At 41.8% G+C, this 15509-nt stretch overlaps 1 protein-coding gene across 1 annotated transcript in view; it reads right to left on the bottom strand.

The window, feature by feature from the left end:
- Positions 1 to 1995: 1995 nt before the first annotated feature.
- MAGI2 (membrane associated guanylate kinase, WW and PDZ domain containing 2) overlaps positions 1996 to 15509 on the bottom strand; it is a 610224-nt gene continuing 596710 nt past the window's right edge. The window contains exon 20 of the mRNA XM_027124164.1: positions 1996 to 3141. Within this exon, the coding sequence (XP_026979965.1) occupies positions 2492 to 3141 (650 nt within the window). The 3' untranslated portion in view covers positions 1996 to 2491. The remainder of the gene's footprint in view (positions 3142 to 15509) is intronic.

Here is a 15509-nt window from a genome sequence, read left to right as displayed (position 1 = left end):
AATCTTGCCTCTCCTCATATCTAGAAAAGCAGTAAAATCATTAATGGGGACATGTGCTCCTCGTGACTGGCAGCAAGCCTCTGTGAAAATGTGTGCCTGACTGCACATACCCCCGCTTTGCTAAAATCTTATATAATACCTCTCCCCCCACCTCTTTGGAGCAGTTTCTCAGAGCTATCTGAAATGCTGTCTCCTGGGCGATAGTCCTCATTTTGCCCCAAATAAAACTGAACTCACAACTCTCACACTGTGCTTTTTTTTTTTTTCAGTCGACAACACACAGCCTATATAGTTGGAAAAAGAAAATATTTTTGGATATATATTTTATTTGACAGTGTTTTAGAATATCATACAGTAAACAAGATTTCTGTAAAAGTTAATTTATCCATAGTGGTGCGTTTCATAAAAATAGTTGCTCACTTACAGTCTTTCTGTGACTATTAATACATGTAATTATATTTATAGAGATACAGCTGTACAGGGTAAATTCACAGCTAACACTACACAGAAATATTATTTGGAATGGGGTTTAGATGATGTGCTGTCTTCACAGGTTATGGATTACAGCTGCATAAAGCAATTACTGCACAAGTAGTAGCTGTGAACTGTGCAAATTAGAATTTATGCAAGCGTAATCTCAATTTTTTTATCCTTTTGTAACACATGGAAAATAAAGGTCAGAGGATACAGTACCGGGACGTGCAGCTACACTACAGAAGCATTGTCCAAAACCAGATTCAATAAATTAATGGCAAACTATACTGGATCTGTAGTCCAGGGGAGAAAGAGAGTAATTGAGATTAAACCAAAAGTACTGTAAACTGCTACATGTGTTTGTGCTTTAGTTTATGATGACTAGGTTTCATTTTTGGAAATTGTTTTTACAGGCTGCAAGACTCTTCACTTGAGGCTTTCAACCATATTCTCCTCTTGTCAAACAACGAAACTACACCTATGCTTGATGGAAATTAAACAGCTGGTGCTCAGGATACTACAATTACAAAGAGAGGGAAAGAGTCAACCCAAGGAAGCTGTTACTTGTGACTGCCTGTGATGGGACCTGATCTCCCTGTTTTACTTATTTGACTTCAGGTGCAGGGAGGTAAGGCTTATTTGCATTTGAACTCCTGTAAAGGGCAGAATATGGGGAGGATGACACCTCATTCATTCAGGTCATATTAAAGAGAAACTGCCCTCTGAAACATTTGCCTTTTAATATGTGCAGCTACAAATAAGAATGCATGGATAATTAACTGAAGGTAAAATTTTACAAAGAAAGATCAAAACAGCAGAGAAGAAAGGCAATCCTTAGAGATACTAGGGTATCTACCATGGATGAGGAAGATAAACAAAGATCTAGACAAAAAAGCAAACCAAATGGAAATAAAAGGAGAAATAATAAGACATGCTAAAAAGATCCATGTTCTTTAATGAAAAGAAATGGGTCATACTAATGATTTTTTAATATCAGAGAGAGATTCATTGTAATCTGAGAAATACAGGAGAAATACTTTGCCTCTGCTCTATCAAAGTGAAAATGAAGTAATGGAAGACAGCAAAATGAGTGAAATGTAATGTTGCTGTCAAATAAGCTGCTAACTCTGAGACAACAGGAAGGCCTTCTCATAAAGGAACTGCAGCGTTGCCAATCTCAATTTAACAAATTGTGGTCCTTTAGTTATAAAATTCCTATTTTAGATGAAAACCAATTAAGATCTATGAGCTAAACTGCAAAATTTTGACTTATGGCAGACTGTTCCCTAGGATACAATTTTTAAAACTTTTTTTCCTACCACTGAAAATGCACAGAAACGTGATCACAGAAATGGCAGTAAAAATGGCATCCCACCAATGAATTCACTAGATTTCTAATTCATCCTGCAGTATGCAGGGGACATTGCTGCTAAAACTGGTGATGGTGCCACAAGTGAGCCATGGAAACGTGTCATGGGTGAACAGTTCTGAATGTTTCAAAGAAACCTCTTAACCCCTGTCTAGATATGTCCAGAACAATTTATTTACAACTCTTCAGATTAAAAGATATAATCTTGTCTCAGTTTCAGCTTGCTCCGTGCAGTTTGATTTTTAAGGCGATATTCCAGTTTGTGATTGCTCTTAACTTGTCCAGTTTCTTGATATGTTTCTTGATATAAAGTTTGGATGACATCCAAATCCTTCATGCAGTGGGGGAATTTTGTTCTTTTTCTTGTTTTACTAAAGCTACACTGCACTCTCTGTGATGTTCTTCACGTTATTTTGGTTCTTCCATAGCTGCCAAAGCCCCCGCAGTGGAACTGGGAGCTTCAGGATCAGTTTGGGTCTGCCGTGGATGCCATATGGACCATGCTTGTTGACACGTGGGACTTCATGTCGGTGCTCCCAAGCCTTGGTGCCTCGTGGATTTATGCACGTGACAGTGAAAATAAATTAAAACACCATGAGACGGAACCTAAGAAGAATGGCCTGCAGGTATTGAGGCGGGGCAGTGGGCTCATCTGCCTGCGGCCGAGGCGCCGGGTTTGAGGATGCCCGGCAGCTTGTCGGAGCCTGGCACCTTCCAGGGCCCTGGCGCAACAGCAGCCTTGCGCACAGGGGTTCCCCCCGGGGGCCGCGTGCCCTGCCTGGGCCCCGCACGTGTGCCTGCCCTGCCCTCGGCCTCCCGCACACCCGTGCCGCGGCCTGGGCCCACGAACGCAGGTGCCACTCCGGGGCCTTCACACCGGCCGAGCTCGGGGCCCACTGCCGCATGCAGCCCCTCCTTGCTGCTGGCCCGCGCTGCGTCCACTGCTGTGGGCCCGGGTGCCCTGGCCTCTGAGGAGGGCCTGCTGGCCTCAGGCTGCCCCTGGCCACCAGGCACCTCCGCGAGCCTCGGCTGCACCGCCCGCTGCGGGCTTGCCGAAAGCTCACTCTGCTCCCCGAGGCGCTGCTTCTTCTGGCTGCCGGCTGAAAGCTCCTTTGGTTTCCTAACGTCGTGTTCCCTTTTGATATCCCAAGTTGGGTCTGGGCTTATCTGGTTGTTAGGGTCGGATGGTGGGGCTGGATGTGATGGAGAGAATGGAGAGAGGACGTCCTCGAGGGAGGCGCCTACTTCCGGCAGACCTGGGGAGGCAGCAGCGGGAGAACTCCAGGAGCTGGAATCGTCTGTGGGGCAGGAAGCACAGGCGTTAGAGCCGTGCAGCACATGCTTTTCACACTCCTGCAACCTCCCTCCACATTGGGAATGAGAGAAGGCGGCCAGGGGCCACTCCTCTCAAGGTCCCAGGCCACTGCCACCCCCGCCCTCACTGCCAGGAGGGCAGCTGACCTTCTCCCTGGGGATTCTGTGTTCCCCATCCTCTTTACACCACCCCTTCCCTCTTTGAGTGTTCAGGAAGGTGGTTACAAAGCTCAGGCCTAACCCATCCCATTGTCTCGGCCCCTTCTAACTTCCTGCAGTGTCATCAGGTCTGCCAGCCCTGTGTGGATATCTGACTTGGGAGCACCTGAATCAGTGGTTCTCAAACTCAAGGATACACGTGAATCACCTGGGGCAGTTTTGAAAAATACAGAGTCCTCAGCCAAGGAACTCCTCTGCATTTTTAACAGGCACCCAGGTAATTCGGAAAATGCTTGGGGGAGTAACTTTCTCAACCAGTAGGTGTCACTCAAGACATAATTCTTAGCTACCACCAGATACAGAATTTGGATGAATTCATCTATAAAAAGGTTCATTATTCCATTCAGGGACAGAGGTGGTCAGCCAGAACAGGCTGGTGTGGAAGGATTGGAACCCTTTTGTGAGGTTTTGCCTGCAGGTGTTAGAAAGTTTTGCAGAAACTTTGACTTCCTGGATGGACACCCTTTAGGAGCTCTTTCCCATATATATATCTCTCCAACTTTCCTTTGAGGTTATATTGTCAAACTTGTGTTCCAAGATTCAAACAGGTAATATGACGCTGCCTATAAGATGTTCAAACTTTATGGTTAAAACACAAATTATTTTATTCTGCAAGAAGCTGATGTTGGTTGGAGACAAGATGGCAGAGTAAAAGGACCTTGAGCTCACCTCCTCTCACAAGCATGCCAAAATCACAACTAACTGCTAAACAACCATTGATAAAAAAGACTGGAATCTACCAAAAAAACGATATTCTGCATCCAAAGACATAAGAAGAAACCAAGAGATGGTAGGAGGGGTGCACTCGTGATATAATCAAATCCCACATGACCCAGGTGGGTGACCCACAAACTGGAGAATGATTATATCACAAAAGTTCTCCCACCAGAGAGAGAGCTCTGAGCCCCATGCCAGGCTCCCCAGCCTAGAGGCCTGGCATGGGGAGGTGGAGCCCCCAGAGTATTTGTCTTTGAAGGCCAGCAGGGCTTGAGTGCAGGAGCCCCACAGTCCTGGGGGAAACGGAGACTCCACTCTTGGAGTGCGCACACAAGGTCTTGTATGCAACGGGACCCAGGCCAAAAGGAGTAACTCCATAGGAGCTTGGGCCAGACCTACCTGCTGGTCTTGGAGAGCCTCCTGCAAAGGTGGGGGGCAGCTGTGGCTCTTCCTGGGGTCATAAAAGCTGGTGATGGACACGGCAGGGACCTATGTGAACTCTGGCTGGAGGCAGAGATTTTGGGCTCTTGGCACCAAGACCTGGTCCCCCAAACAGCCTGTAGGCTCCGGCACTGGGATGCCTCAGGGCAAACAACCAACAGGGTGGGAACACAGCCCCACCCAGCAGACAGATGACAGTCACCCAAGTCCAGGAAGCACAGAGAGTCCCATACAGGACTAACCCAAGGAGGAACATGCTGAGACACAAAGCAAAGAGAAAATATTAAAAGCAACAAGGGAAAAGCAAAAAATTACATACAAGGGAACCCCCATAAGATTATCAGTGTTTCTTCAGCAGAAACTCTACAGGCCAGAAGGGAGTGGCAGGGCATATTTAAAGTGATGAAAGGGAAGAATCTACAACCAAGATTACTCTACCCAGCAAGGATCTCATTCAGATTTGATGGAGAAATTAAAAGCTTTACAGACAAGAAGACACTAAAAGAATTCACCACCAAACCAGCTTTACAACAGATGCTAAAGAAAATTCTCTAAGTGGAAAAGACAAGGCCACAACTAGAAAAAAAAAAAAAGTACGAAATGGGAAAGCTCACTGATAAAGGCAGGAAATCATCCACACACAATTGTGATGTCAACATCAGTAATTGTGAGAGGAGGAGAGCACGAATGCAGCATACTTGAAATGCACTTGAAATTAAGAGATCAGCAACTTAAACAATCGTGTATACATACAGACTGCTGTATCAAAACCTTACGGTAACCACAAACGAGTCTATAATACACACACACAAAAGGAATCCAAAGACAACGCTAAAGATAGTCATCAAATCACGAGAGCAAAAAAGGAAGAAAAAGAGACCTACAAAAACAAATCCAAACAATTAATAAAATGGCAATTAGAACGTACATATTGATAATTACCTTAAATGTAAATGGATTAAATGCTCCCACCAAAAGACATAGACTGGATGAATGGATACAAAAACAAGACATGTATATATGCTGTCTACAAGAGACCCACTTCAGACCTAGGGACACATACAGACTGAAAGTGAGGGGATGGAAAAAGATATTCCATGCAAATGGAAAGCAAAGGAAAGCTGGAGTAGCAATACTCATATCAGACAAAAAAGACTGTTACAAGAGACAAGGAAGGAAACTACATAGTGATCAAGGGATCAATACAAGAAGATAGAACAATTGTAAATATATATGCGCCCAACAGAGGATCACCTCAATATATATGGCAAATGTTAAGAGACATAGGAGAAATTGACAGTAACACAGTAATAGTGGGGGATTTTAAAATCCCACTTAAATCAATAGATCATCCAGACAAAATCAATAAGGAAACGCAGGCCTTAAATGACACATTAGACCAGATCAACTAAATTGATACTTAAAGAACATTCCATGCTAAAGGAGCAGAACATAACATTCTTCTCAAGTGCACATGCAACATTCTCCAGAGTAGATCACATGCTGGGCCACAAAGGAAGTCTTGATAAGTTTAAGAAAATTGAAATCAAATGAAGCGTCTTTTCCAACCACAACACTATGAGTTTAGAAATTAACTTGAAGGAAAAAAAATGCACAAACACATGGAGGATAAACAATCTGCTACTAAATAACCAATGGATCACTGAAGAAATCAAAGAGGCAATCAAAAAATACCTAGACAAATGAAAATGATCCAAAACCTATGGGACACAGCAAAAGCAGTTCTAGGAGGGAGGTTTGCAGCAATACAGTCTTACCTCAAGAAACAAGAAAAATCTCAAACAATCTAACCTTACACCTAAAGGAACTAGAGAAAGAAGAACAAACAAAACCCAAAGTTAGCAGAAGGCAAGAAGTCATAAAGATCAGAGCAGAAATAAATGAAAAAGAAATGAAGGAAACAATAACAAAGATCAATAAAACTCAAAGCTGGTTCTTTGAAAAGATAAACAAAATTGATAAACTTTTAGCCAGATTGATCAAGAAAAAAATGGGAGAAGACTCAAATCAAAAGTATTAGAAATGAAAAAGGAGAAGTAACAACTGACACTGCAGAAATACAAAGGCATCCTAAGAGACTACTACAAGCAACTCTATGCCAATAAAATGGACAACCTGGAAGAAATGGACAAATTCTTAGAAAGGTACACTCTCCCAAGACTGAACCAGGAAGAAATAGAAAATATGAACAGACCAATCACAAGTACTGAAATTGAATCTGTGACTAAAGAACTCCCAACAAACAAAAGTCCAGGACCAGATGGCTACACAGGCGAATCCTACCAAACATTAGGAGAAGAGGTAACTTACACCTATCCTTCTGAAACTATTTCAAAGAATTGCAGAGGAAGGAACACTTCCAAACCCATTCTATGAGGCAACCATCACCCTAATACCAAAATCAGACAAAGATTCCACCAGAAAAAGAAAATCATAGGCCAATATCACTGATGAGCATAGACGTAAATATCCTCAACAAAATCCACGAACTGAATTCAACAACACATTAAAAGGATCATACACCACGATCAAGTGGGATTTATCCCAGGGATACAAGGATTTTTCAATACCCACGAATCAATCAGTGTGATACACCACATTAACAAATTGAAGAAAAAAAACCAGATGATCATCTCAACCGATGCAGAAAAAGCTTTTGATAAAATGCAACATCCATTTATGATTAAAAAACTCTCCAGGCTTCATAGGTGGCGCAGTGGTTGAGAGTCCACCTGCTGATGCAGGGGACACGGGTTCGTGCCCCGGTCCGGGAAGATCCCACATACTGCAGAGTGGCTGGGCCCGTGAGCCATGGCTGCTGAGCCTGTGCGTCCGGAGCCTGTGCTCCACAACGGGAGAAGCCACAACAGTGAGAGGCCTGCGTACCACAAAAAAACAAAAAAAAAACCTCTCCAGAAACTGGGCACAGAGGGAACCTACCTCAACATAATAAAGGCCATTTGTGACAGGCACACAGTAAATATCATTCTCAATGGTGAAAAACTGAAAGCATTTCCTGTAAGATCAGGAACAAGACAAGGATGTCCACTCTCACCACTTTTATTCAACATAGTTTTACAAGTCCTAGCCACAGCTATCAGAGAAGAAAAAGAAATAAAGGGGATCCAAATTGGAAAAAGAGGAGTAAAACTGTCACTGTTTGCAGATGACATGATACTATAATACCTAGAAAATCCTAAAGATGCTACCAGAAAACTACTAGAGCTCATCAATGTATTTGGTAAAGTTGCAAGATACAAAATAATACACAGAAATCTGTTGCATTTCTATGCATTAACAATGAAAGATAAGAAAGAGAAACTAAGGAAACAATCCCACTTACCATTTCATCAAAAAGAATAAAATACCTAGGAATAGACCTAGGTATTTTATATAATACCTAGGAATAAAATACCTAGGAATATCTAAATAGACATTTCTCCAAAGAAGACATACAGATGGCCAATAGGCACATGAAAAGATGCTCAACATCACTATTAGAGAAATGCAGATCAAAACTACAATGCAGGGATCACCTCATGCTGGTCAGAATGGCCATCATCTAAAAGTCTACAAGCAATAAATGCTGGAGAGGGTGTGGAGAAAAGGGAATCCTTCTACACCGTTGGTGGGAATGTAAATTGGTACAGCCGCTATGGAGAAGAGTATGGAGGTTCCACTGAAAAAAACTAAAAATAGAGTTACCATATCATCCGGCAGTCCCACTCATAGGCGAATATCCAGAGAAAACCATAATTCCAAAAGATACATGCACCCCAATGGTCATTGCAGCACTCTATTTACAATAGCCAAGGCATGGAAACAATGTAAGCGTCCATCATCAGATGAAAGGATGAAGAAGATGTGGTGTATATGGAATATTACTCAGCCATTAAACAAAGAAATGTTATCTGCAGCAAATGGATGGACCTAGAGATTATTATACTAAGTCAGACAGAAAAAGATAAATATGTCGATTCTATGTGGAATCTAAAAAAAACAATAAAAAATATACAAATGAGCTCATTTTCTAAACAGAAAGAGATTCACAGACATAAAAAACAAACTTATGGTTACCAAAGGTAAAAGGGGAGTGAGGGGAGAGATAAATTAGGAGGTTGGGATTAATATATACACTCTACTATATATAAAATAGACAACAAGGACCTACTGTGTAGCATAGGGAACTATACTCAATATTTTGTGATGGCCTACGGAGGAAGAGAATCTGAAGAATATATATATGTATGTAGAACGGAATCACTGTGTTGTACACCTGAAACTAACATGATACTGTAAATCAACTATACTTCAATTATAAAAATAAAATGAAAATGCTTCAATAAAAAATAATAAAAAATTAAATAACATTCATTATTGTCTTGTCTTTTAAGAAATCATTGTTCTTAATTTAATTCTCTTTAGTAGTTCTGACATTATAGTAGGCCTGGGACTAAGCTAGATGACTCTTTCTGGGAAGCCTAGTTTCAACATTTATTTGGGATTTAAGATCTAAGAAAGGATTTGCGACAATTTACAACAAAACACATACAAAATAGAATGATAAAAATGAGAAACTGTTTTGGTTTTTTTTTTTTTTTTTTTTTTTTTTAAAGCAACCACCAGTCAGAAGCCAAGTAGGAGGAGGAGAGATATGTTAGGAATCTGAGATGAGTTTAGTTACTACTCTGAGCACTAACATTGCCACTGAGGTTCTGGCCACTAAAGCAAAATTAAAGCAGAGAAATCCAATATAGTGATCCCTTAATATTTATAAGGAATATGTCCCAAGGCCTTTGGAAATCCTCAAACTTTGGAGTATCACTCTAGAGTGTAATTGTTTTCCATAGAACTGCTGTATGGCCATGAGTGAAGAACAAAGACGCCACATTGATATCTGAATGCCACGTGACAGCAAGGCTCCCTCACTAGCTAAGAGATTCAGTCCTACACACAGCATGTGATTCAAATTCCTGCCCCTATGACATGTGTTAGAAACTCGGTCTATGAATGTTAAGGGTCTACTTTGTTTAAAAGTAGAGGATTCTTACCTGTTACCCTTGACGCCAATTTATAAAGAGATAAGGAGAGGAAGAGGGCAGATAGTTCCAGTAATTCTGGCCACACAGAGAATATCAGATACTAAAAAAGTTTCTCCTTTGCTGTGAAATTTGAATGGAGTATTTAGTGCACAATGTTCTCTTCCTTCTTTCCATTATCACGTTCACTTAGTGAAAAATCCTAGAAAAGCATCAGAAGACCTGGAACTTACTCCTGCCTTTGGCATTTACCACTCGATCTCTCTAAGCCTCAATTTCTCCCTTTATAAGGTAGAGATAGAATGTTTACCCACAGAGGTGTGGCATGCACTTCCAAAGGGAAAAGCACCTTGCAACGGGAGAGTTACGATGATTTTTCACACATAGCTGAGCCAGATTTTTCTTCTGTGCCTCAGTGGCTGTCTACTAATGGTCTGGCCATATGAACTAGCATACATGCAGGTGAAGTTTTGAATAAGTGCAGTAAATCAGCCATTCCCATATGCTATGATTCCAAGTGTGGTTTTGCTCTATCTCAGGTATCCTTGGTTACCTCCAGGAGTATTCTGAAATCTTCAAATGCAAATGTTTTCAGTGAAAACTCAAGCATGTTCTGCTTCTGCCTGGGTTAGAGCTTTAAAATGAAATAAATGATAGAAGGTGGCAACTCCACCCATATAGGAAGATACTGCCTGAAAGGGTTAAAAGAAGTCTTCAAAAGGCCTCTGTAGAGGCCTTTTGCAGTGATAACCTCTGACTTGCACCAGGCTAATAATATTTCACATTTTAAAAGCTCTTTTCCCCCACCATGATGTCACACGTGGCAGAGACAAGTAGCTGGCCTCAAATCACTTCTGAGATATAGGGAGGTTGATATTATTCACACCATTTTCTGAAGGAGGACTCGAAGCAGAGAGAGGTTAAGTAACTTGACCAAGATTACAAAATGGGTCAGCCAGGAGTAAAATGCTGGGTTTCCTGACTCTTTTTATTGAGAAAATTGTCCTAAGATGTCACCTTGCAAATAGGATCTAAGCAGTGAAATGGACATGCTCAGTGGCCACTGAGGAGGCCAACAGGAACTAGATCCCAGCACTGATCAGAGTATTTAGCATTTATTTGTGAACGTCTTACTTATAACGATAAACCAGAAGGTGAAATTATTCAAAATACAAAAGAATCCCTTTTATTATAAACAAATTTTGCAAGCGTTTGTTTGTAGGTCATTAAATAATTAGTGGGAGAAACTGAAAGTTAAAATGTTTCAAGCCACTACTGATTAAGAATATGAGTCTAAAATTAAAATGAACTAGATCCTAAAGTGATCTCAAGATGGACATTTATATATGTGGTTCCACAGTTTTCAGTTTTCTGGGCAAGAATTCTCCAGTTCACTACGAGACACATGGTGTCCGCACCAGGCACGAGCCTGCAAAGCTCCTTGAAGCACAAAGGGCAGACGGCCGGCAGCCCCTTCCTCACCTTTCACCTGCCTGTCTAGGTGACATGGACCGTGGGGGCCGGGGGGAGGCCTTCTGTAACATTTCAAACTAGTTTTCATGGAATTCTGACACACAATAACCAGAAGAATTAACCACGTTCAGTTCTGATTCCTTGAAACCTTATTCTGGCCGTCGCCCATGCCCCTGCCCCCTTTTTTTTTTCTTGAATCTGGCCTGGCCACTGGCTAAAGCATGCGATCATGTTCACCTCAGAGTCCTTGCCTAGGAGGACGAGCTTCACGCATCCTTCCTGTTGGAGATGTTCTAACTAGAATTAGAAATAACAGAGACGCATCCTCGAAAGACATAATGGGCCATATGTGCCTGCTGGGATTTCTGGAGACTCTTTGTCCAAAAAACATCCCCAGGCCCAATGGCTGCAATCAGGAAAAAGCTTTTTATTCCAAGTTGGCTTCTTCCGCCTGCCCTCTCTCGTCCTTACCTGAGTGGAACTGTTCTCTTCAAGGTCACCCATGATCTTTCTGCTGTCAAATCCAGACGACACCTCGTGGTATCACCTAGATGCTTCATCCCACCATATTTCTCACAGCTGACTGCTCCCAGAAACGAGCTGGACTCCAGACTTCTGTGACACGCCTTTCTCCTGCTCTTTTTCTCACCCCTCTGGCTGGTCCTTCTCAGTTTATGTTATAGATTACTCTTCTTTTACCTGGCCTCTAACTGTTGGCATTCTTCACGGTCTCTCCCAAGTGTTCTCATCTACTTATGGTGCTTTTATACAACAACTACTCCCAAATGCTTCTGCTGAGCTCTGTGCTATGGGCTCTGTGCTGATATATCCATCTGCCTACTTGGTATCTCCGCTCAGACCATTCATTGGCATCTTCAATTTAACAAGCCCGAAAAGCAAATCTTTTCTTCCCAAGTCCATTCTGCACTCTTTCCTTATTTTTCCCATCTTGGTGAATGGCACAACCATCACTTGGAGTCATCTTTGATTCCTTTCTCTCTCTCCCCTCACAAATACAGTCCACCTGCAAGCCTTATTAGTCTCATTTTCAAATACACATGGACTCTGTCAACTCATGTTCCCCTTCACTTTCACCATGCTAGTTCAAGATACAGGGCAGTCCTGGAAGAATGCAACCCATGTGGGCCACCTGAGATAATCACACTTAAAAGAAGGCCACAGCGTGGACATATTTTGTAAACCCTTGGGGATACTGGTAAAGAAAGGAAATTCAAATCTGATTTTCCATGTTGTTCAGACAGCAGAAGTTAAGTGCAGTATACTGTAAGCCAGATACCCTCCCCTGAGTTCGGAGCCCAGGACAGCTAACCTAGTTACGACACCCAAACTCTTGTTTCTCATGTGGTCTCCCACCATTTAACCCACTCTTCTCTTTACCACTCTTGCCTGCCTCTGGTGGTTCTCCCTGCAGCATCCACAAGAATCTCTTTGAGACATAAATTCGATCATGCCATTCCTTTGCTTAAAACTTTTGGTGGATGCTCACCGCTCTTAGAGTAAAATCAAAATGATCAACATGACCCACAAAAGCCTGCATGATCTGGCCCCTGCCAGCCTCCCGAGCTTTATGTCCATCTCCTGTTCCCCATCCACACTGGTCTTGGTGCAGTTACTCAAAGGACAAGCTCATTCTCTATTGTGGGACGTACATCATTGCTGACTCCTCTGCCCAGAAGGTTCTCCCCACGGCGGTTCACATGGTGGGTTCTTTTTCATTTTTTAGGACTCTTAAGTATCACCCCAGAGAACCCCAACCCACAGTAGGATACTCTGCTCTCAACAGCATCTTGTCTTTATTTCCTCATAGTGCTTATAATTTGGAATTACACAGTTGCCTCCTCATTTGATTAACATCAGTCTCAACTAGTAGATTGTAAGTTTCATGAGGGTAGTGACCATACTGGTCTTGTTTATCACAGTGGACTTAATACCTAGCATAGTGGTTGACACAATAATATATGCTCAGTGTATACTTGAACAAATAAATCTATTTCGCAAATAGAAACGGAAGATTTGAAACCAAATGCCTTCAGAGGGAGGATGGTGGTGAAATGATAATGCCTATTTGAAGTGGGAGAGGAAAGAAAGAAGTCTGGGCGAGGAGAGCAGAAGGAGGACTCCAGTGACAAAGTACATTGGGAAGAGTTTTCAGCTTTCATTGCTGGCACCTGGGATGCAGTAAAGTGAGGTTCCAGATCCAAGTCCATCTGACTTAACAGATGTTCTTTCCCTTTGTAATCTTATCAGCCATAATGACATAATGACTTTGCTTAAAGGAGCTTCATCCCCGGGCAATCATGAATCAACATGCCAGTGAATGTGCTGATAAGATATATAGATATAGAACCTATATATCTTATGTGCCAGTGGGGGAGAGGCAAATCCCTTTCCCAAGTTAGGATCAAGTTTATTCCCCTTGCTATTATTAGCACTAGGCAGTTTGCATCTCTCCTAGAAAATAGACCAATTAATACATAATTACAAATTACATGTCATTAGTATATATGTACACACATTACACACAAACACACACACCATTATCTCTGAGTTAAAAGACATACGACCTTTTAAATTATCTCACAGGAACTTGGCAATACTGAAAAATAAAAATGCTCTTTCACTTCATATGCCCGAGATTAAAAAAAAACCTTACCTACTGTGCTTCAACAGGTTGTTTATTTTATGGAATATAATCCGAGAGACAATACCAGAGAGGTGACCCACTAGGAATAAACTACTTACTGTGGTAAATAAGTATCTGCATTACTGGTTTTCCCATCTGGCTCTTACGGCAGCAAAAATTTGTACAGGAGGGGAAAATGTAACTCAAATTAAGGAAGAGTTCACTTTATCCTATGCTGAAGGGTAAGGGAGACCCCTTGGAAGGAAGCCAGGGATTGCTGCAGGGAAAGTGGGCCTGTCTCCTGCCCCACACCTCACCTGAGAGCCTTAGGGCTTCCAGCTTCGGCTGACTGGTCCCCCAAACCCTGGAAAAGAGTTCCTGCACTTCTCTCCTCCTCTCAATTAGGGCTGGGGTCTGGAGTCTAGTGGTTGCCTTTTGGATTTGTGTGTTCAGAAAAGTAATAATACTACTACCACCACTGGAATGGACTAATATTGACAACACTTAACTTGGACTGAGGTGTTTCCTAGGTACCAGGCACTCTTCTAAACCCTTGACATGTATTTACTCACCTGTAAACTTGCACATTTTACAGATGGGGAAACTGAGGCACAAAGAGTTTAAGTACCTTGTTCAAGGCTACATAGCTGGGAGGTAATGGAGCAGGGCTGCTGAATGACTTTCTGAATTGGGTGAGGTTCTACAAGCTCAGCTGAAACACTGTCAGTAGACTCCTTTGCTATCGACTATTCTGATTGAGAAATGGGGCTCATCTCTTCTAGGGCAGTATGACAGAAACTCCCATCAAAGGCACTGTCAGAGGTAGATCCATCGTTATTCCAAATGGAGACTCTGAAATGCCATTTGTGTTTGAACCTTGGACATAGAAGGACAGTTACCATAGTTAGGGTGTTGATTTGTGGAAATGCTGGGCATATAGGCTGGAATCAGAGAATGATGAAATTAGATTTCTTAAGGATGGGGACAATACTATGTACTTTAAAAATATCCCTCACACTGTCACACCTTGAAGCTGAACTGAATTGAAAATACTCATACTACAATGGGAAAAAGTCTCTTCTCAAGTGGTGTTGGAAAAGTTGGATGGCCGCATGTAAATTGATGAAGTTAGAGCACACCCTCACATCATACACAAAAATAAACTCAAAATGGCTTAAAGACTTAAATATAAGACATGACATCATAAAACTCCTAGAAGAGAACATAGGCAAAACATTCTCTGACATAAATGGTACCAATGTTTTCTTAGGTTAGTCTCCCAAGGCAATAGAAATAAAAGCAAAAATAAACAAATGGGACCTAATCAAACTTACAAGCTTTTGTACAGCAAAGGAAACCATAAACAAAACGAAAAGACAACCCATGGAATGGGAGAAAATATTTGCAAATGATGTGACCGACAAGGGCTTAATTTCCAAAATATACAAACAGCTCATACAACTCAATAACAAAAAAACAACCCGATTGAAAAATGGGCAGAAGAACTAAACAGACATTTTTCCAAAGAAGAAATACAGATGGCCAATAGGCATACAGAAAGATGCTCATCATCAGTAATTATTACAGAAATGCAAATCAAAACTACAATGAGGTACCACCTCATACCGGTCAGAATGGCCATCATCAAAAACTTTACAAATAACAAATGCTGGAGAGGATGTGGAGAAAAGGGAACCCTCCTACACTGTTGGTGGGAATTTAAGTGGGTGTAGCCACTATGCAAAACAGTAGTTTTCTGAGGTTCCTCAGAAAACTAAAAATGTAATTAACACACGAT

Source organism: Aethalodelphis obliquidens, unplaced genomic scaffold, assembly GCF_003676395.1.
Source record: "Aethalodelphis obliquidens isolate GAN/ISIS:26980383/991018 unplaced genomic scaffold, ASM367639v1 scaffold27, whole genome shotgun sequence".
NCBI lineage: Eukaryota > Metazoa > Chordata > Mammalia > Artiodactyla > Delphinidae > Aethalodelphis > Aethalodelphis obliquidens.
The sequence above is the reverse complement of the archived record's forward strand: the minus strand, read 5'-3'. Positions and strand labels throughout refer to the sequence as shown.